The following is a 22,951-nucleotide window of genomic DNA, read 5'->3' as shown; positions in this document are numbered from 1 at the left end:
AAAAATAAAATGAACACCTGCAAAACTGAATTTGTATTTGTATTCATTTCGTGAATAATAATAACTTAATACATTTTCAATCATCAACTTTAGAGCACATCACTATACTATAAGCGTTCAGTTTACTATGAAAATATCAAGCAATATATATCAGATATCCTGGCATAGCCTAAAAACATGAAAATATTATTTATAAGCCATATGGCCGGGCCCTTTTTTAGCGTAATAATTGCAAAGTTATCTCACCTTTGATTCAAGCTCTGGAGAAGGTTTGAGCGGCGAAAGAACAACATCTTTATTTTGTGTAGGGCTGGCGCTGAAAACTTCTGAATGCACAAATAAAAAAGAAATAGTACTTGTTTTTAAATCATGTTCAAATATTACTGAGGGATCAATTCACATGAATTATTTGGGACGTACCGATACTGGAGGGCATTCTCTGACTTTCTGATCTCTTGTCCTCCTCAGGAAACACGTCAACGCGCTCGGACTGATGCAAGCGAGCCTCAGCTTCTGCATCTGAAGGGATGTCATCTTGAATTCAAGGAGAACAATATGACATTTTAAGTTGTTTCAAAGCTTCATATTGTCATTTTTTTATATGGTATTGTAGCAAAGCAGAGTTCTTTGTATAGTTTTGTGTGTTTTTGTATTTCTTCTCACTTTGACCATCGTAAAAATGTATTGTGTTTTATCTGTTTGATCCTGTAAAGCACTTTGAATTGCATCACTGTATGAATTGTGCTATACAACTAAATTGCCTTGCCTTGCCTTGCCTTGCCTTGCCTTTGTAAACCAAAAAAGTATTATAAGAATTGATGGATCCATATGTGTATTATTTTGACAGCTCACCCTGATCCATCTCTGTCCCCGGCTCCATATCTGGACTGTCTGCTTCTGCCTCCAGATCATCATCCTCACAGGGCTCTGGTTTGACAAAGAGTGAAGTAAAGTGAGCAGACTGTGTGACAACCTCTCTCTTTTCAGGCAACAGAGAGAAAATATTTTTCAACTTCCTAACATTAACTGAACTAAGATACTCGCCTCAGACTGAATGTTAAAGGATAAAATAAAAGAGAAAAGAGTACCAGAGTTCAAAGATGACTTAATGAAACCACTTTTAAAAGAAGAGTGCAGAATGTGAAGAGATAAAAAAAATAAGTGTTTGAAAAAGGATGAAAAGGCTTCAAAAACCAAAATCCTTTTTTTCTCGGAGGAAAGCTTTAAGGGAAAGCTCTCCGGCAAGAAAATCATACATAAGTTATGCGTACAAATGAAATAAGTCAGTCGAATAATATGAACAAAGGTTAGCCACAGAGTAGCATTAGTGAATAGACACATGCAGATATCCATTAAATGAGCAAATGGAGGCTGTTAAACCAAGCAATAAGCACAACCAAAATGTTAATGACATTGGTTAAGTGAAGAACAATAATCCATCATTTAAAACAAATCTGGTGGGAGAGACTAAAAGGGAAAAGTGTCTCACACAGTTCATTCCTGCATTTTTTGAATAATACAACATTAACCCTCATTTCTGCCAAATGCACTCGATTGACCTTTGTCCATGTGGGAACACAGGCAGATACTGAGGGAATATTTAAATCTAGTTGGACATTACTAAGCTTTTAACTCCAAAGTCAAGTGGTGCCTATGAATCCAAATACATAGGACTCTCATTTATTCTCAGTTAAAGGTGGGGTTGGTAAGTTTGAGAAACCGGCTCGAGATACACTTTTTGTTATATTCCATGGAATGCTCTTAACATCCCGATAGCAATGAATATCTTAAGTGCTTTGACAAAAAATCCATTAAAAAATGTCATCTGTGGAAGCCGTAATACTGTAGAAAGCACGACCAATCATTTTAGCCGGCCCGGCTAAAATAACTGGATGGCCTACCTGCCTGTCAGCCTTCCATCGGGGCACAAACTTATCTCGTGCCCTCATTGGTCATGTGTGCGTTCGTGTGTGTTGGAGGAGGGGCTCTGTAAGGAAGTGGCAGATTTTCTCCGGTTGTGTATTTTCAAATTCTAGCGATCTCGAGCCGGTTTCTCAAACTTACCTACCCCACCTTTAAGTCTATACAAGTTGATAAAAATACCTTAGAAGCCTCAATATCGGACTTTTTGCAAGTGAAAGTGCCGTGAATGGGTTATAACAATGGCCAATTCCCGGTGAAAGAAACACTGTGGTGTTAAGTGATTTCGCATCTTGATGACTCGTCTGTCTCTGGAATACATTACAATGCAGTACAATATGGTATTGTGAGTGAAGAGAAGGTGGAAGGGTAGGTTTGAGAGGTTGGGAAGTGAAGTTTGACCCCAAGAAAGCTGAACTTTTTGGGAGCGACAGCCCTGCACCGTGCATGCTTGTGAGTGTGCTGGGCTCCGAGTGTGTCTGCATGCTCCAGGAAAAGGCCAGCCGATAGAGAGATAGAGAACGAGTCTAAGACGGGATGCCAATGATCTCCCTTTTTTATTTTTGTTAGTCTGTGCTACCTCCAGACAAGGACTCCAACCAGACTCTCACTGCCTCACGTCGGGCGGATGTGTGGGCGGGGGCTACGTTCAAACCAGACGATAGGGAACAATGAGGGATAGATGGCGGGGAAATAACAAGTAAAGTAATTAGACACATGAGAAGGAACAAAGCAGAACACAAAAGAACAAAAACTGACAGGGGACGTAATGTTCACCACAGAGACAATAAATGACACACTTTAAAAAAAAAAAAAAAAATGAACACAACAATTAGACATTCCAAGACAAAAATCAGACAAAATCAGAGATGATTAAAACAAAAAAGGTGGGTTAGTGGGGAGGTGCAGACATACAGGACAGCAGCAGCCACGCTGGTGAGTTAAGACACCCTGATCCTTATCCCTGTGAGCCATCCCGTGCTCCTCTGAGGGGGGAGGGTTACCTGTGGAGGAGGGTTGCGTGAGCTCAGAGGGGTGGGAGAGTTGGGAGGCCAGCTGTGCCTCCTTGTCTCCCTCAGAGTCCAGGTGTGTTCTCACCAGGCCCGGTATGGCCGTGGGATCCACAGGCTGCAGGACTTGTTGGATCTGTATGCTCCTGGCTATATTAGCGTGTTGGTGTGGAGTTGTGTTTTTGGTGTTGATGCAAAGTTGTGTGTGAACCAAGAGATCAGAGACGGATCGAGAGAGATGAAAGCAGATGTGCAGGAAAGGTAACAGTGGAAGGAAAAGAGAGGACAAAAAGGAAAGAGAGAAGGCAGATACAAATTAGAATACACTCGCAATAAAACAAAAGGAAATCATCCAGGCCAGGTAGAGGAAGGCTGCATGCATACACTGCAAAAGAAAAGTCAAACCATAAAAGGGGAGCTGCAAAGATATGAGGTCAAAGAAATAAATATTTTTTTTTAAACACAACGATTCAATTCAATACCAAAACGTAGCTGCAGCGCCTGGGGGGAAATCACAAACATCTCAGACATTTATCAGATTAGTTTATAATAGCCATATACAAACAGAGAGGTGTTAAACAGGTTAGAATTGGGATCCAACTCTCAGTAAGTCCTCAAGCCTTTGAACCCCGTGCTGTTTTAGGGCATCCTGTCGCATTTTACTCAATGTGGCCTCATTTCTATAAGCCTTTCACCTCTATGGGAAAAGCATCGTCTGCGACGTCTGTTGTGCAGTGCACAAATTAAATGTCATTGATGATAATAATAATAATAATTTCACAACCTCTCTTGTCCTGTCCTCTGTACAGAATTGTTGTTACCTGACTGTTGATCAATGCTGAGGCATTCAAGGCTTCAAAGACTTTAAAGGAGGCCCCATTATGTGTTTTGGGGGTTTTCCCTCTCCATGTGTTATATAGGATTTTAGTGCATGTAAATGGTCTGAAAAAGGCTAAAATCCTAAAGTTTCCTCCCCTGCCTGAAACTCCTGGATTGTAGACCTTTTTGCTTCCCTGAAATGTTGACATCACTACGTATCACTCATGCTTCTATTGGCTGGCGCTCCAACACATTGTACGTGAGTGAGGGACATCCCTATGTACAGTAGTACCCCGATGTAGCTTGCTGATATTTTTGGAAAAATAAACATGCCTTTCAAGCCCGCCAGCGGATGGTGGGGTTCAAAGGGCTAAGATAAAGCACACTTATGAACACAAAATCTTCAAAAAACACAACCACAAACAACAACACAACCAAAAAAGCCACACACTTGTCGTAGAAATCCTTGAAAAAAGAACCCAAACCAGCCAGGATTATAAATCACGCTCAAAGTAACTGCAAACGCATCCACAGGCAGTTCTGCTGCTACCTTTAAATGTACCAACATCGTCTTCCTCTGTGAGGTGCTTCTCCAGCCAAAGGCCAGACGTGAGCTCTTTATCCCAGGGGCAGTAATCACCCTCTGCCAGCAGGGGGAGACAACAGATATACGCACAAACACACACACACGCGCACACACACAGTGGACACAGGGGGATGTAATGAAAGGGAGGAAAGAAGCAGAGAGGATGAAGACAACAAACTTTGAGACGGTGACACTTTACAGAAAACAGATTTCAATAAAAAAATAATTTAAGTTCTTCAAAGGACAAATGGAGTCTGGACTGGATGTTAACATCTGACAAATTTACCATCGCTTGACTCCTCCTCATCTTCGTCCTCATCATCCTCCTCCTCTTCGTCTTCGTCGTCTTCATCTATTTCCCCGTCTCTGCTGACAGCATCATCGAGGGCCTCGCCCACGTCGTCTCCCTCTTCGCCCCTCAGTTTAGCGTGGAGCTCCACCGCCTCCTTCCAGGGAACCCCGCCGAGGTCTGAGGGGCTGAGAGGATGCTGCTCCCCCTCCTCCTGCTCTTGCTGCTCTTCCTGCTCCTGCTCCTGCTCCTCCTCCTCCTCCTCCATGTCTGACTCTGAGCTACTGTTGGATAAAAGAGGAGTCACGGTGATGTGTTAGAGCAGGTGGGAGGCAGAAAGAGACTTCATATTTCGCACTGTGCTGCTTTACATTTTCTGTAGAACTCTAAGAATTTGTAGTTTGCTTTACTTATCAAGGCACAAATGCAGAAAAAGATTATTATTATAATTTACATTTTTCATTGAAATCTTATTGTTTAAAATGTCCGAAATCCTTTGTCTTTAATGTCTCAGACACCCCAAGCGAAATTAACAAACACAATTAAAAAGAGTCCTAAAACATATCTGATAAGACAATTATTCTGGGTTCAATTTATTGTTCGTCCAAACGGATCTAAGATTATAATAATAATTGTTTGGTAAGATTATTAAATTCTAAAATCAACCGCGTTTTTTAGGCTAACAGAGGCCCATTGATACGATAATATCACCATCCTTAACCTGTTAAGCCCCGAGCCTGTTTTTCAGGTTTCAGGCTCGAAAATGACATGCCCAAAACAAATGACTACAACTTCACTTCTAAAAGGGTTATATGAATAATTTCTTTTATCAAAGCAAGGTTACATCTGTGAGTTGGATGTAGAAGTGTCAGAATCAATATAGATTTTTCTCAGTCAGAGTAAATTCAGATGGAACATAGTAAAAAAAGGTAAATTCGTACCTCCGCCGAAAGAAAAAACATTACTTATAGTGAAAACCACCCTTGAATGATGGGATGGTAGACTAAAAGCTTTAGGAATCCAAACTATAACATATAATAAGTACCCTGTATCAAGAATGAGGCAAAACAAGTTAAATTTGACCTTGTTAGAGAGGTTTAGCAAAAAAAAGTTCCAGGCGGAATAAGCTTTCGGCACATTTGGGTACATCTGGTTCCATCAGTGCCATTTGACCTTTTTCAGGTACCAGACTATAAAAATGATGTATTACATTGAATTATCACCATAGGTATTCATTCCATCCAAAGAAAAAAAATTAAAAGAAAAAAAAATAATAAAAAATTAAAAAAAGCTTTGGGGCTTAACAGGTTAAAGGTCCCATGTCATGCTTTTCCGGTTATTACCCGTCCCCTTGTGTGTTATGTAGCTTTTTATGCATGTAAACGGTCTGCAGAGTCACAAACCCTCAAAGTTCACCCTGTAGCGAGTAAAACTCTAACACAGAAAAGACCTGTCTATGCTGCCCCAGAACGCCTCGTTGGAGATTTCTCTTTTTCCATTGTTTACTTCTTGGGTATAGTGACGTATTTCGGGTATAGTGATGTGTGTGGGGTCGGCGAGACACCGCGGAACTCAGCCTGGGCACACACACAAACTCCCAGCCAGGCTGCGGGTGTGTGTGTGTTTCGCGCTGTGTCTCGCTGTCTCGCAGGCGGCCACTGGGCTCACAGGGAGGGGGGGGGGGGGCAGGAGCTCCAACAAGCCGTTTAGGACAGAGAGTGAATACACATACTATACAGAGATGCTGTATGAGAAATGTGAGTTTGGAAAATTGCACAGTATAAATGTATTTTAGTAAACCTCAACAATGGAATTATGATCAGTAGAAATGGCCATGACATGGGCCCTTTAAAGGTCCCCTTGTATACTCTTTTTCATCAACATATAATACGTCTCAGATATAGACAAAACATGTCTCTGAACAGATCATGCATTGTAGCATGCCATTCAGGTGATAAGGTGGGCGGGCGTTACCTTGGTTGATTATTGGCTAATAGTTGAACAACCCAAAAAAACATTGTGACATAACAAAGTGGCCAAAATCTGATCATCTAATCTTCAGACAGGTTTTTAAATAAATGGATCAAGACAAAAAGAGAGAGAATCTTTTTTACCGAGTCTTTCCAAATCTCTTAACACAGAGGGGATATATATCTATGTATAAAAGACATGGATTTTGCTTAATAGGTGACCTTTAACTCAGGATACAATGTTATTGCAACTTCAAACATTTGTGCAATATTGAGTATTATTATAATGAGAATGTTGGATTTCACTCAAACGGTAGGAATGCAAACAATAATGAGACTCAGTTTTGTGACATGCAGATAGATTCATATGGAAATTGGCAGGCCTAAGACAACAACAGCATATCTCTTTATTTCTCCTGCTCTTACCTGGAGCCCAGGTCGTCAGCGTCCGTGCGCTTGTCCAGCACGCTGCTGAGGTTGTGTTCTGCCAGCGTCTCCTCAGGCACCTCCTCCAGCTCCTCCTCCTTCTGCAGGGAGAGCCGGTAGTTCTCCAGCTCGATGCGCTCTGGGGTTCCCCGCAGACGCTTGGCTAGGCTGGGCTCCTGCAGACCGTTGACCTCCGGGGCTGGGGATGGTGATGGAGGAAATGGCAGGTGAAATGATGACATCGAGGTGGGCAGCAGGTTGGAGGAAAGAAGGCAGAGGAAAGAAGAGCACAAAACATTGCAACTGAGAGTCAGACAGGGGCAATAATAGAGAAGAGAGGAGCAGAAGGTAACCCTCTGCAGCGAGGAGCCATGCAGGGCTGATAAGAAGGGTGTTTAACTTCAACTGGGACCAAAACAAATCCACTGTTTAACATTTTGTGAATACTATGTAATTATGTCAAATAATTCTGACTATGTTTGTGTGTGAACTTATGGGCCCAACAGCATTAAAACCATCCTCATCCAAAAAGAAACAAGAGGCATTTTCACTTCTAATTTTAAGGACAAACTGACAAGGACACACCAATGTAAGGTCTATAACTGAATTTATTGCATTAATTATAATCCTACAGCAATATTATCAACAAACACAGGCAAAGTGTACCACTCTAAAATAGTTCTGCAGTTATAAGTACCAGGTGGTGCCTTGCCTTATTCCCATCCTGAGAAGCAAATCTCAAAACTGTTTTTTTTTTCTCCAAAATGTGTCTTTGAAATAGACTTGGTTACTCATTATTATGGATGAAATGGATCCAAAAAGTTGTCACATTTTACTACGCTTCTTAATAACATGAAAAGAGATTAAATTGCATTCCAATTAGGAAGACATTTTAAATCAGGCCTCATTTAAATCCCAATTAAAAAAGGAATAAGTGTGACATGTTGGTATATTATTCTTTGTAGAGGAGGAAAATGTTGAAAAAGCTCTATTGTTTTCCTTTTGTCATCAAAACAAGGCAATTTGCTGATAAATCTTCGAAAAACTTCGAAAACTCTGAAATTAAAGCGACCCATAACCGTAAACTTTGAATATCCAATTTATACTTATTTATCTTAAATAATGAGCATTAATTGTATTACGAGAATAACATATTTCATATTATAATACTATACTCGCTACACAATGCAGCAGGCCTACACTTAAGTTCAATTTATTATTATTTGTTATCTTACCCGCATGTTCGGTGTAGCTTTCTCTGGTCTTGATGATTATATTTTACAATAATATTCACTGAATGTAGCAAAGGGGGGGGTGGGGTGAGAGGGTGAGGGATGCAGGAGGAGAGAGAAATAAAAAAGAAAGCCAATCACAGGCACTAATCCAAGCACTAGTAGAGCTCTCAGTTTTGAGGTGCTCTGATAGGAGGGGAAAGGTAAAGCTCACAAAGCACTGATACAGGCACTTCATCACAGTATTCTGAGTTTCAGTGAGAGGGATACTGTAGGTGCAAGACAGCTTACAGAGAGAAAAGAACACATCACAAAGCAGGCTCTAAAAAGAACTCATCACAGAGGAGGAGGTCAAAGAAAGCACTAGAAGTTACAATCACAACAGAATTAAGCTTGGCTTTTCATTAAAACACAGGCAGGCAAAAATCAGGGTGATGTGATAACCGTATATCGTACAAATGTATTGCTATTAGGGTTGGGTGATATGAAGAAAAATATATCAAGATATCGACATTGCGACAATATTTGACTATTGATACTTTAACAAGATATTTACACAAGACCTGGTTTTGATACATGATCATTAGTTATAATGGCGTGTGGAAAGGCAAGTAATCAAACAGCTATAACATGATCTGACAGTAATGCAACTTTTAAAACCTGATAAGGTCTCTATCAGATATTACAATGCCAAAAGTGACAATATGTAGTCTTATATCACAATAACAATATAGTATTGATATATCTCGCCCAGCCCTAATTGTTATATGCCAAAATACATTTTTACAACAATGTTTGAGTAGTAAAGCTGGCACATTCCTGCAATGATGAAATCAGAACAGGAAGAGGGTTATCAATTTTGTTACACGTATTGCTGCCTTGAGAGCTCACCAGAACTCTTATTTTAATTACCAAGCCAAGAGAAAAATAAATAAATTGAAGATGCACCATTCACTTCTAAGATTATGCTGCCAGAGAGGCTGCTTTACTGCCTCGACCAATCACAAGTCATAAAATGGCTGCTAACGGAGACAGAAAGAATGCTGCATCTTCAAGAAAATCAATCCGAGACGAAGAATCACAAGATTTACACGAACACTCCGTCAGTGATTCAATACAGTCAGCTAAATCTACACAGTCCCACAGACATTAGTTGGCAAAGGAAAGGGAGAAAGAGTCATGCTAGAGGAGGTTGAGCAGAACATTGATGGAGAAACAGCAGAAGAGGTAGATGCAGTAGGTGCACAGGAAGGGAGAGTCTAGGGGGTTGCGTGCCACCTGGTGGCAGGTCCAGGAGAGTGTGCGGCGGAGGTCACACAGCCGGACCCCCACGCCCCTGACCAGACGGCAGGGCGCAGCCAGGGCATCAAGAAAGGGAAGAGGGGTACCTGAGGGCTGGAGCTCGGCTGAGGGGGACGCCGCTGCCATCGCCCTCCCGGGGGCATCCACGGTCGCTGTAGGAGTTTGGGGCGCCTGGTTCTCCTGCAAAGACAGATGACGTTAGCCGCAGCCCTTACCCCTACTCAGAGGTCACATAGAGGGCGATTTAATATAACTATGAGAAGTTGGTGGCGTGCAAATGAATCAGTTATTGTCTTGTCTTCTTTTTTGATCTCATATGCATGATCTTTTTTCGGCTAGTTTGCTTTAGCCATCACGTTAGTAGTTCATCCTTTTTTTGCATCCTGCCTTCTCTCACCGAGTCTCTTCCTCTTGTCTAAGCTCAGCAATTTTAAGACGGGAGGGAGAGATGTGAGGACAGAGGAATCCTTATTTGGGAAATAAGTTGTCCTTGTTTATTCAAAAGTCGCCTATTAAACAACATTTCTAACTTATTGCATGTGACAAGCCTTATCACAGGTCACTGGGCTGGAATCAAAATACATCCTTCAGACCCTGTACTATTTTGCTGTGCAATTTTAATACATTTTTGTATGTATTATTTTCGGTGACAACACGTTTTCCGTGTCTGAAATTACCATTTTTATTAAAAGAAAAATCACTTAGAGAGCCTATCACTATCTTATTAGAGCTTAGTTGAAATGTGTTTAAATAAGAGGGATTGATGCAGTGGAGGAATGAAGACAAGAACATAATACTGATAATGACTATCAGCCAGGAGAAATAAAAGACATGATTAACTTAAACCATTAAATATCCGTTATTATCATAAAAAAGGAAGCAACAATGATGTTTAGTAAAAGATTTTGCAGGAATTTGTATGAGAAGAAAGTCAATCGCGATTCCTTTTCCCTTTTACAAATCGCTCCCCTGCCATCAACATGTTCCCCTACTAGGCAGTGCATTTTTAAGATAAACTATACAATGAAAGTATTCATTATCATGCCATTCCTGATTTCCACCAGTCATTTCACCATTAAACAGAAACAGGTACCTTAGCAGTGATTGGAGTAGGCGAGGGGGCGGGCCTCTTCCTCTGAGCATAGCCAGACAGTCGGTAACAGAAGTGGGGCTTGCAGTAAAATTTCCCTGCAGGATAAAAAGAAGACAGACGGCACAAAAACAATAAATCAATCAAATGAATAAATACATATATACACAGCATATTCTGTTTATTTCACCTCAAAGAGTCCATCGGATGTGTTTCCTCTGCAGAAATAGACTGTTTGTTTGTTTGAATAAAAAGATCTTCCTTACTGTCTGAGCTCTGACGTGCGTGGGCTTTAGTCCCACGGTTTACTCTGAAAAACAGCTACTGTCTCTCAACAAACAATCTGCTGCCTGTCTGTGAGCATAATAGACACCTCACAGAGAACAATAATATGGAGTTAGGAGACTGCACGGCTGTGGGGTAAGGTAATGAAGGAATAGTTCAATGTCTTAGACTTAGAGTTTAGATTTACAAGTTAATAGCAATGTGGTATTTTTTCTTTACTAAAATCGTTTAGGTTGGATTGAGATTAAGTTTAATTCTGGTCTTGCGATGTTTAGGAACTTAATGATAGAGTCTTACCATCCTCCACATCGAAGGCGTAGGAGGACAGTCGTAGTGTTGTGTTGCAGTATTCGCACTTGAAGCAGCTCCGATGGAAGAACTTCCCCTCTGCACTCAGCCTCTCCATCACGTACACACGCTTTCGACAGAAGAAGCACACATCGCTGCCACCGATGTTGACGGGGAACTCTTTTCTCAAAGAGCCCTGTGGAAGGATAGGTTGAAGATTGATTAGGTTTTTATGAAAAAGAGAGGAGATGAGAGGAGAGGAGAGGAGAGGAGAGGAGAAGGGGGGATGTTTACATCAAAGATTTAGTGGACATCACACACCAGGCCACTGTCGATGTATGCTAGTTAAAGTGCTACTGTACACACACACAACAACACACAACAGAGCAAGTCAACAGCTATTTGTCAGTAGGAATAGGGATCTCTGATCATTGTGCAAATGATCGACAAACACAGCAGTATCCCAAACAGTATTTACTTGTGGAGCAAACACACACTTTACAGCTACAGGGAGATGGAGTTAAATTGTGACAGGAAGACTAACATATCAACAACACATTATTGTATGAAAAAACCACTCTCTGGCAATAAGGCTTTCATCTGCGCAGCCACATGCCTTCTACCCCCCTGGCATCATGCTTACCAAATCCTTCTTTTCAGGTAGGAGCTTAGGATCTTCCTGAGACTCAAGCTGATTGGCTATCTGATCAGCCAATGAGCTAACTCCACCTGTGTACAACCTTACATAGCGCTATCAACATCAATAAGGGAGGAAAAAAGACAAACAGGTGGAAAAGAATTAGAAAAATGATGGATGATGGATAGAAAAAAATAATAATATGAAAACAGATGGAGGAAGTGGGAAAAGGAGAGCTTAATCACAGAAAGCGTTCACAAGCAATAGTGTGTGACAGGACATTTGAGACATGACAAGGCAATGCTTCCATGCTTGATCAGGAGCTTAGATGAGACAGTAGCTCCACCTAACTGCAGAACCAAATATAGCTCAAATAGATAAGATTCACTCTGCATTTGCTTTCCATACAAAGAGCATTATTGGATTTGATATATCAGAAAAATATCCAATATCCCAGTATTCTTAATGACAACAGATACTAAGTGGACCGTCACTGATCATTAAGACTATAACAGTATTTTTTCTCACACACCCACAGTAAAGCAGTCATGCATTTTTCATTCACATGCACACACACAGAGGCACTCACACGCTGTACTGTTGCATAATTCATTGAACAATAAATTCGAACAAAAGAAAATGCTGCAAATGACCACTCAAAGTGGTTTGTTTTTATCCATTATTTGTTTGAATCCTAAATTAATCTAGGATTAGGTTTACATCCATTATAACGTAACAAAAAGCCGGAGGAAGAATTGAGGTCAGCATGTACTATGAGGCAAAACTAAGCCATGCAAACTGTTACTGTGGATAAGATTTGACTAGCTTTGCAGTCCTACTGCATTGCAAAAATGTTACCCTGCCACAGTTGGAACTGTGCTCGTCTGCATGGGAATTAAACAAGATGAGATTTTTTGCTGCCAAGCTGCTCTTTTAATCTAAAACAACAAATAGGGACTCCCTTGGTAAAATAACTGAGGAAATCATAATTAAGTTCAAACGCGCATCAGATGAATATATTTTGATATCTGTCCAGATAGTCACAGTCATAACAAGGACTGATTACTCACCCGCATACATATCACAACAACCACAGAAAACAATTATCAAGTTGCAAATGAGTTCCTTAATATTTCGCAACAAGCAGCCAGCTTTTAGAATAACGTCTCAGAGGAGCTTAAGACGTGTTAAGCAACTTTTGTAACTTGGTGAGATGATAAATCCTCGTGAAAAACAGGTGCAGTGTTAGCATCATCACCACACACCATTCCTCGCAGGCGTGAGACGACTACCTGTCTCAGGGAGTCAGAGGTGGAGGGGGGAGAACCAGGGGGAGACTGAGATCGAGCCAGGTGCCATTGTTCCATAACAAAACGGGAGGGTTTTTTCTTAGCCTCCACAAAAAGGAGGCAGAAATTAAAATATAAATTTAACAATTATACAAACATTATATGAACTAATGTTTCACATGAGTTCTGAAACAAAAATGTATACGTTTTATTTATCAATTTCCTTTGGAGAGCAGCCTGTTGGTCAGCTTAATTCCTTAGGTGTTTTATGCTAACACGCTAGCATACATTGCTGAGTTTAGCTATATTTTATCCTTTGTAACTTCCATTTTCTTTACATTTCTCCTTTTTTCTTTTCATCTTGTTTCAATAATATATTTATCTGGCACCTGTGAAAATACAAAAAATAACTAACTTGAACTTGACAGGACAATTCTAATTAGTTTTGTATTTTCCGTTAGCCGTCAAGTCCTTCCCTAGTTTTCTATGCTAATGTGTTAGCATGAATTGCTGAACAAGTGTAGGCACCTAGCAAAGAAATGTCAATAATAACCCTACAGCTGTTAAAAGTTTATGTTCATATCTTTCAAATAAAAAGTTTGTAGATATTCCTGTCGTCAAGGTTAGCCCCGCAATTCTCCCATTATTTATTTACTACATAAACAGAGATACTTTTTGTTTTCGATCAATGTTATCCCTCATAAATACATTTCAATTCACTCAACTTTCAGTTTCTTGGTATTAGAAGTTGTTATTTGAATGCTGCACTCTAATACTCACTAGTTAAGCCTAATGATGTGTACTGACCTGCTAAACTGCGACAACCTACTGGGAAAACATGAACAATTCTGGTGTCTACTCTTAAGAAGGTTAAGTTGACCAACAGGGCAAGACTCCCAAAAATGTGTAATGTATAAATATTAATTATCAGCTTTCTGTGGTAAATTGTCACCTTTGGTTGGGCTGGCTTGTCCTCAAACTGAGAGGCAAGTTGCTTAGCCCTCTCCTGAATACTAAGCACATATAAAGGCATTTCATCATCTGTGTGCAGAGGCCTTGCTTGCTCCTGCAGAAAAATAGATAATTCAATCACAAAGGGATTTACAAGGAGTTACTTTAGTAGTTTCCAAAAACAATCTCCTTTACAAAAAAGTTTGATATTGAGAGAAAAGTCACAGATGGTTTGTAAGCCATTGTTTTCATAGTTCCAGCTGTCAGTCTTTAATTCAAGCAGAAATGTAAGCTGTGTGGATAAACGATGAAAGCAATGCCCTGCAGTTAGTGAAGCTGCCCAACAGCAATTCCTAGCAAAAAATCGAAATAAGAGAAGTATAAACGAGAACTGAAGAAAATTAAAAGACTTTGGGTTAGGTATTTTTGTCGAAAGAAAAAACCTCCATACTGTATGTCTGTTAGAGTGAGTCCACAGCACCAAAACCTAACCTTTCTGGGAGATTCAGGAGAGGAAAGTGGTGAACCAGGACTGTCAGTCACGCCGCTGGACAAGTGCCACTGCTCTATAAAGAAACGGGACGGCTTTGTCTTAGGCTCCAGGGGGACAAAAGGAATGGTTGATGGAATTAGACTTAGGAGGATGTGCACACGCACACCAATAGCATGCCCTTAACATACAAAAATGTACCCAAAGAACTTAATGGCACTTGGAAAACCATGCACAGTGTTCACCTTTGGTGGTCTGTCAGGTTTGCCCTTAAACCTGGAGATTAGGCGGTCAGCCCTCTCCTGTATACCAGGTATGTGAATGGGTTTTGGCTCAGTCAGGTGCGGCAGCTTCCCTTCCTGCCAAGATAGCTCTAGTGAGACTTGATACTGATTTTGGTTGTAGCTAAAGGGCTGATATAATTGTTTTAAATAAAGAAAAACCTTGATTTGGAAGTCAGTTTTCCATCCATAATAACTCATCAATAAATGCCAACAACAAACTGAACACACATCCATGCTATCACTCGTTTACTGTACCCCGTAATTCAGAGGCATCTCGTAGTATTCAAGCGTCTCTTCTTCCGGGCTTTTGCGCAAATGCTTGAAGGCAGAAATGAGTAGATACCGTATCAACACGTTTTTCATCGGGCTTAAGCAGTCTTACTTAAAGTTGAGAATAGCTTTCTGTGTGGAATTATTGACAGTGCCTGACAAAAAGTTAAAACTACCCAAGGTCCCCTGAGTCGACAATTATTTACAAGCCGCCAAATCCAAACAACATACCCTTCGGCATGAAAACAAGCAGCTCCTCTGACAAACACCACCTACTCACTCAGTAAATAAGACTCAAACCTCTCTAGGAAGTGCATTTGAGAAAATGCAGCTATTGTTTTTATTAATGCTAAACACTGCCGACATCAAATCTGAGGTACAGAGAACACAAAAGGGGATTTGGGGTTATGGGACAGTAAATGGGTGTGTCGTGGATTTGAGGCAGAGATAGACAGACGGAAACAGACAGAGACAGCAGGCTGTTTGTCACCTCTGAGTGAAGAGAGAGCGAAGAAGTGGAGGAGGAAGAAGGGAGCAGAATGGTTTTCTTTGGGCAGCTCCGAGAGCCCGAGCTGGACACTTGGTCTGCACCACTTCTGGCCTTGAGAGATGAGGGACAGGAGCAGCAGATTCAGCAGAAAATGATAAGAATGATGATGAAAGTGATACAGCTAAAACTAAATATGCTTCACACTCCTTATTGTTCTAAGTCACAGTAGGCTAATAAATCATAATGCTTTTAAAAGCTTGTAAAACTCAGAGGTAAAATTATATGCAAGGATATTTGTGTCAGTCAGCACAAACTTAGCAATCCATTGGGTTAATGTAATTAGTGTGGGCTCCCACTCAAGGCAGCTTTAATAATGCTGGACACACATAAAGTAAAACAGACCACCCACACATTGTATTTGGCAGATAAACATAGTCCAATGTTTTTTTTACTGTCCCTCTTGTGGACAGTAAAAACTATCCACAAGAGGGAATCCATTAACGTTTAATTATTCACAATTTAAAACGTTTATATTCTAGTATATGGAAACTTCTCCAATATAAATAATTAACACTGAACATAAGAGTGGCTTAAAAATGATATCCTATACACTTAGTGTAGAGAAGTGTTTAAGGATTATGAAGATTATTCCATTCTTTACAATTGACTCAGAGCTAATTCACTCTGCAGCTAGAGAATTACCGTGCAATGAGAAGACATTTAAGAACAGCAGTGAATTAAAATCCCTTTAAAGAGGAGAGTTTGAAGCTTCAAATCAATGTCTGTGAGGTGCATGCCTAATCTAGTGACGAGACCAAAAAATACAACTTTCTAAGCATCAGCAGGAGAAAAGTGGTGCTGGCACTTCACTGTGCTGACTCCGAGTATACGCATGAGAGAGCAGTAAAGCAGGAAGACAACCAGACAGGCCTGCTGGCTACAGACGGCCTTCTACTGAGGCTGGAGGAGTGGATATACAATGGATCATATTTCTCAGTAAACAACATTTTTACACATCTACGATTCGGGTTGGTGTCAAACAAAAATAAAACTTAATTCTATCTACTTTTAAAGGTTGAGGGCAGTAGCAGGGAAACTTGAACTGGAGGTCATAGAAAAGTGGCAGAAAAAGCAACAAGAAAGAGGTGGAAGGTAGACATCATAGATAGAGACTATTCTGTTTTCTTTATCTGGTCACTTTTTTCAAATTATTCACTTAATCAACAATTGGCCACAATTTGCAAAGCACACCAGCAAGATGTAGGGATGAAGAACATAACAACTTTTATGGCTTTTATGGCATAAAAGATCTTCAACAATATTTTATCTGTAAAGAAATGTAACAGGTTTGTTACGCTTCCAGGATACACGATAAGCTATTTGGTGAAGAAAAATGTATGAAAGAAATGTTGTTTGTTTAGAAGAAATCTACAGAGCAAAACTACAGTTTTTTTTAAACAGTATTCCTTTTATTAAATTAAATCTATGACTACATTTTGGACAACAACTTCCCCATAACTTAGTCAAAAAGTAACTGTGATAATAACTACATGCAATATTCTTGACAAAAACAGACTAAAATGTTATTTTAACTTTTGTTGACAAAAGATTAGGCCTTTTATTTTATTTTTAAATCCATAACAGGGCTGCAGCAGCGGCATACAATGTGCATTGCCAGAAGGACTCGGAGTAATTCAATAACTTAAAGTTACATTTAACACAACAACAAGGGCTTGTGGGAGAGAAACAACAGGATATTTTGGCTAGCATAGATAATATAATCCTATGAATATAAAGCCCAAAATATAACCTGTCTGTTTGCATTCTTTTAACATGCATTGGGTCATTATTATGGCTGTATTTTTAACCTGAACCCTTCCTTCATCCTTATAAACAAACCCAGCATTGGACTAACTCACACTGGTCTTTGCCTTCAAATATGAATTGGTTACAATAAATAGGAGAATAATTTTTAATATAAGATTTAAAAACATTCAGTTATTGACAGCGTTTTGGAGTCATGACACCATCCTTGCCGATTGATCTACTTTGGGCTTATTTGGTTCTCAGTGGATGTTTTCCACTGTAAAATGAATACAGGAGTAACAGTTGTCTGGATTAGTGAGGCTACCTTCCCTTCCCATTGCTTCTTGATAGGAAGGCCAATTATTTTCCATCTAAAGGGGGTTGAATTGGACTTAATGGGATGTGGCAGGAGTTGGAGGACTACCAGGCCAGCTAGGCTAACCGTACCTGCTCCCCTCTGTTGGGCTGACCCTTGATCATTTCTTTGTAGCGAATGCTCAGCTGCTCCTGCTGCTGAGTGCGTCTCTGATCCAGGACAGGAGAAGCAACGATAAACCATGAAGCTGACAAACTCTTGTGTATCTCTCACGCACACAGAAACACACATATACAGCTATTTGATTGGTTAAAACACTTGTTAACCACACGAAAAGAGCTACTCCTACAAATCTGAGAACTGCACAATATCTACAGAGAAAGGGAGGCTCGGACTAAAAGGCTAGCACAAAGCAGCTGTCCCACTACGACACACCACAGGGACATATGGTTAGAAGGTCAGTCTAGTGGTTAGTTTCTATGGTAACGAGGCGGGGCGTTTCTACTCTTTACCTTTCTCCATGCTGGGACAGGCACCAGGCACACTGGCTCATTCACAGGGGTTTGGGGTGGGCTAGTGGGCAAAAGTTGGTCCAGATTGGGCAGAGAGTCCCCCTTTGAGGTCAGATAATGATGAGTGACAGCAAGAGAGGCCAATGAGAAGCCCCGAATAACCATGCAAGGCATCATGAAATGGTCCATGACGGGAGGTGTAATCCAGGAGAGAAAAACAGAAAGAAGGAAGTGAATCATGGGCGGATAGAGTCACAGAAGATGGAAACAAATATAAGGAACAGATAAGGAAATGACAGAGTCATGAGAAGATCATGCTGAGAGAGTAAGGGGATATTTATAACACTGTACACAGTAAATACCATGCAGAATGTACATCAAAAATAGATGGAAAAGAGGAAATATACAAATGTGTGAATAAACAGCAACTGCTCCACTATTCAGCATTTAGAAAGTCTTCCCCACTGAGCTCGGAGATGTGATACTTTGAAAAGGTATGTAAGATTTTGCATTAAAACAGTTAAAACAACAAGGACTGTCATATATATTTGGAGTCATATCTAAGCGATTTTCAAAAGGTTTTAATGTCCCACCTAAATAAATCCTTGATTTTCTTATCAAGTAAACGGGTAATTTTAGTGGCCTCTAGTGGCAACAAATTCCCTACAACCTGTCTAAATTCCAATTTTTGATGTGAATCCATGCGAATAATTCTCCGCCCAAATTTAAAACATTTTCCAATGATCCCATTCTTCTTTACAGAGCCACCAAACTCTGGCTTTTTGTTACAGTAGTAAATGACCTTTATGGCGTTTAAGTAAATGTAATCAGGTATTTAATTGATGAATTTAAAAGACTTCCTCTAGCCAAAGCAATACAAAAATAAGCTTATATTTAAAACAAAACGTCAAATCCAGGCTATTCCAAGACATACAGTAACAAAGCATTTTCTCAACAGTGGAGAGTTTCTTTCTCTCCATCAACAATAACTCTAGTGTTCCCTTTGGCCCACTCCTCCCTCCCACTCTCAGTGGCAAGCAAACCAAAGCTCTGCGAACCGATTCACCCGAGCCATCCAGGCCCAGTCAGCATTTTGAGGCCGCCTACATGACACAGGAACAATACCCAGCCTGACCAACATTAGCATTCTGGAGCTCAGCTCATTAATACAGTGGCCTACAGCTCTTCAATCATGGGACCAGAGGCCCTGTCACACAGCGAGAGACCTACATGTTCATGAAAATATTCATTGTGGGGGAAAAACAAACCACAATGCAAAAGTAATCAAAAAGTTTGACTACATATTTCTTGTTGCCAGCTGTTACACCAGAAAAAGAGCCACACGATTTCTTCCATACCTGTCGTTTGAGTCCTGAAGGCTGTGGAGCGTTCTCCTCAAACTTGGCCAGCAGCTGGGTCGCCATGACTTTGACTTTGTTGTGGTTCCCCGAAGCGCAGGACTCCATTTTTCTCTCTATCACGACAGCTGGGACTGAAGGCCTGTCGTTGCGACCGGACCTGGATACCTCCTCCTGTGAGAAAGTAGAAATCTTGTTGCTGACAGTCTACTGGGATTGATTACAATGTTCTGGTCAGACGGTGTGCTCCAACCAAAAATCACAATCTCAACATTTGAGACGTGCTGTTGTCAGAAGTACTCACGTCTTCAGACTGGCTGGTTTTCCTTCTCTTCCCCAAACTATCCACATCCTTCTCCTTTTTGTCCTGTTGGTGACATGTCATGAGTTATTTTTTACTCCATACTACAACAATGAAGTAATGACTTTTTAAGGTCAAATCAAGGGTTGCTTACAGGCATTTATTCAGCAGTCAAATAGAACATTACTGCATTGTCAATTAAAGATTAAGGGACATTTATATTCTCTTAAATTGCGGTTGTGGCGGTCACAGGACAGTAGTTTGTGTGCCGTGTTAAACCAAAAAATCATCATTGACTTATTTTCGCATTTTACATCAGTAATTGAAATAATGTAACAAAGGTACTTAATTTAAGCAACATCCTGGACCTATTTTAAGTAGTTTTGTTGCATGCTTGTTCTTAAATGTACTGTATTTTCAAAACTGTGACTGTAATCCGGGAGAAAATACATTTCTCTCAAAACATAATTTAGAATGCAGTTAAGTTGTGTGGGAACATCATTTTGACGAGGTTGTTCTCAGACACTGACCTTGGGATTTCGTTTTCTGGATATTGCTATGCTCTGACCCAGTTTGCTAAGGAAGGAGATGGGGGATTTGGTGCTGGATATCAGGGCTGCCTTCTCCTCAGGACTCATGTTGTGGTTATCTGAAAATAAATCCACAAAGGAAAAAACATTAAGAGCTTTAAATCCTCTCAGTGTTATGGGTAATTACGTTTTCAAAGCCTCAGTCAGAAGATGAAACGTATGTAATAACAGACAAGTCCAATAACCACAATACAGAAGCAGCAGCTGCAGTGTATTGCCTGCTCTCACCTCCGGGTGGCACTGTGTCCTTAAACATCTCATAGAACTGGCTGAGATACATGACCATGGAGAGCTTGTCTGGCTCCACCACAGAGGACATCTCTTTGCCAGTCATGCAGGGCGAGATGCCGAACTCCCTCTCCGCCACGTCGAAACCCAACTGGTTGTTCTTCTCCTGGTCGCGCTCGTCCAGGGAAACAAAGTCACTGAGGGCGGGAGGAAGAGGCAAAAATTGAGAATTAGATGGGACAGGAGAGTGAACGCAATCATGAAGATATGGTGGAAACTGAAAAGTTAGTCGTAAAACAAATAAGGATTAGTTTTTAAATAAATGTTAAATCTATGGAAATGTAACATGAATACACACAAACATGCTTCACAGATCACAGCTGAATGGGATTGTTTGTTTATTTTAAACAAATAAATATTTTATTTATAATTAATAATGTTTCTTCTGTGAGAGAATGGAAATATGTGATTTCTTTCAAGGCTGAAGCTAACACTTGTTTTTATAATAAAAAATAGTCCAAATTGGTAAATATCTGGTTCATCAAAAACCAAAATACATGTAGTTCAATATGATATGAAACAGATAAAAAAAAGGGCATCTCCATATTTGAGATACTTCAAATAGTCTTGTCTGCAATGTTGCCGAAAAAATAATTCAACAATTAATGAATTGTTAAATGATTTCAGCTCAAGACATTAGCTTTACGATTCTCCATTGATTGCTATATTAAAACCTGACCTACTGTATTGTGACTGAAAGGTGAAAATACTTGAACAACATAACTGCATTGCATCATATATATATTGTGTTGTGATAACGTAAAGAAAGAGCAATTAAGGTATATTTTTGGCGAACTATGGTGTGATTATTTTGTCCCATTGAGTGAAGCAGAAACAAGCTGTGAACATAGCATCACCATTATGTCACGAGCAAACGTGTTAGCACCATATTTACAAATCCGACAAACATAAAGGCACATTATCATTCATTATTTATTTGACTAATCTAAGTGCAACATTCACTCATCCGTGAGCCCTGTTTTGCGGCTACCACCTCCTGGAGGGATATATCTGGATGTTTAGCTGCAAAATGCTCCACTGTGCTTATTGCTAACTCTGTATGTCTGAGAGGTAATGGTTGGTTGTTTCTGTAAACATCTGCCTGGTGTGGATGGAAAGAAACAATGCTATGAGCGTGAGATTCAAACAAAGCAGTCGTGGGTTGTAATACAAAAACAATGAGCTGGCAGAAACTTTAAAACTCCACAGAGTTGAGAGAAATCGCAGAAATTATGTGGTAAGACACTATGAGCACCTCAATTTACATTGCACACATTTGATATATTATAAATAAATGTTATTATTGCAGCTTTCATTTCTTAAAAATATCCCAAACATCATGATTGATGTTTTTCTAGTTTGAAATGAAGGTTTGCACACAATTTCTTTGAAATAGCATATGATTGATGATCATCTTGCACACGAATCAATAAATGAAGGTATCAAATATCTGTCTCAGTTATTGATTAATTAGCAAAGTTAGCGAAGAGGCAGCAAATCCATATTTTCCTCCAAAGCAGCTTTAGATATAAATTAACTGACACCGAGCCCGCATTACACACTAATCAGGAAGCCTTTCTGACAACAGGATACTGTCCATGTTGTGGAAAGCATTACAGTAAATGTCATTATACTGCAGTTGAAAATACCATTAAGCTGAGTCATCAATACATCTGCACTGCACATACAGTCCATTTAAAAGCATTAAAACCTCCCAGCAGACACAGAGTTTACTCTCCACTGAATCCCTCTTTATCGTTCGTCTTCTACATGCGTACACGTGAACGCAGTTTTCCCAAGGTAGCTCCACACCTCCTCCTCCCATCATCTGGCCTATCAAAGGCAGCAGAGCACAACTGCTGCACTACTTGGTAAAGGTCAAGCAGGACAGAGACACTAATAGCTTCTAATGTTAATAGCAACATAGCCTCTAGAGGGTAATAAACTACATTAGGCAATGCAGATGGAGACTGTGTTGTTTGTTGTGTGTTTCTGTGTGTGGGGGGGGGGGGAGACGGGACATGAGGAGGGCTCCCTTAAATTATTAGCTGTCACCTCATTTACAGTGATGCACGACTCAAAACCAAGGTCCCAAACAGACAATCAACATTATCTGCAACCGATAAACACACATAAACACAGCAGGCGGGTC

The 22,951-nt window shown here is 40.2% G+C and overlaps 1 protein-coding gene across 5 annotated transcripts in view; it reads right to left on the bottom strand.

Moving 5' to 3' along the window:
* mical3a (microtubule associated monooxygenase, calponin and LIM domain containing 3a) overlaps window positions 1-22,951 on the bottom strand; it is a 74,594-nt gene that overhangs the window by 21,430 nt on the left and 30,213 nt on the right. For 2 of the 5 annotated variants that reach the window (XM_034141877.1, XM_034141875.1), the window contains exons 13-27: window positions 20,740-20,936; window positions 20,452-20,570; window positions 19,925-19,987; window positions 19,621-19,794; window positions 11,227-11,413; window positions 10,648-10,742; window positions 9,641-9,734; window positions 7,021-7,219; window positions 4,622-4,908; window positions 4,300-4,392; window positions 2,925-3,080; window positions 2,501-2,563; window positions 853-927; window positions 421-534; window positions 247-326 (exon numbers count right to left, since the gene is read on the bottom strand). In XM_034141877.1, coding sequence (XP_033997768.1) covers window positions 247-326; window positions 421-534; window positions 853-927; window positions 2,501-2,563; window positions 2,925-3,080; window positions 4,300-4,392; window positions 4,622-4,908; window positions 7,021-7,219; window positions 9,641-9,734; window positions 10,648-10,742; window positions 11,227-11,413; window positions 19,621-19,794; window positions 19,925-19,987; window positions 20,452-20,570; window positions 20,740-20,936 — 1,996 coding nt within the window. Of the gene's footprint in view, window positions 1-246; window positions 327-420; window positions 535-852; window positions 928-2,500; window positions 2,564-2,924; window positions 3,081-4,299; window positions 4,393-4,621; window positions 4,909-7,020; window positions 7,220-9,640; window positions 9,735-10,647; window positions 10,743-11,226; window positions 11,414-11,860; window positions 11,969-13,146; window positions 13,249-14,095; window positions 14,210-14,586; window positions 14,692-14,829; window positions 14,944-15,123; window positions 15,187-15,628; window positions 15,740-18,262; window positions 18,365-19,620; window positions 19,795-19,924; window positions 19,988-20,451; window positions 20,571-20,739; window positions 20,937-22,951 lie in introns of all 5 variants that reach the window. The other 3 variants (XM_034141873.1, XM_034141876.1, XM_034141874.1) reach the window with 3 other exon arrangements.

This window comes from Trematomus bernacchii, unplaced genomic scaffold, assembly GCF_902827165.1.
Source record: "Trematomus bernacchii unplaced genomic scaffold, fTreBer1.1, whole genome shotgun sequence".
Classification (NCBI taxonomy): domain Eukaryota; kingdom Metazoa; phylum Chordata; class Actinopteri; order Perciformes; family Nototheniidae; genus Trematomus; species Trematomus bernacchii.
This window is presented reverse-complemented; position numbering and strand designations above follow the sequence as displayed.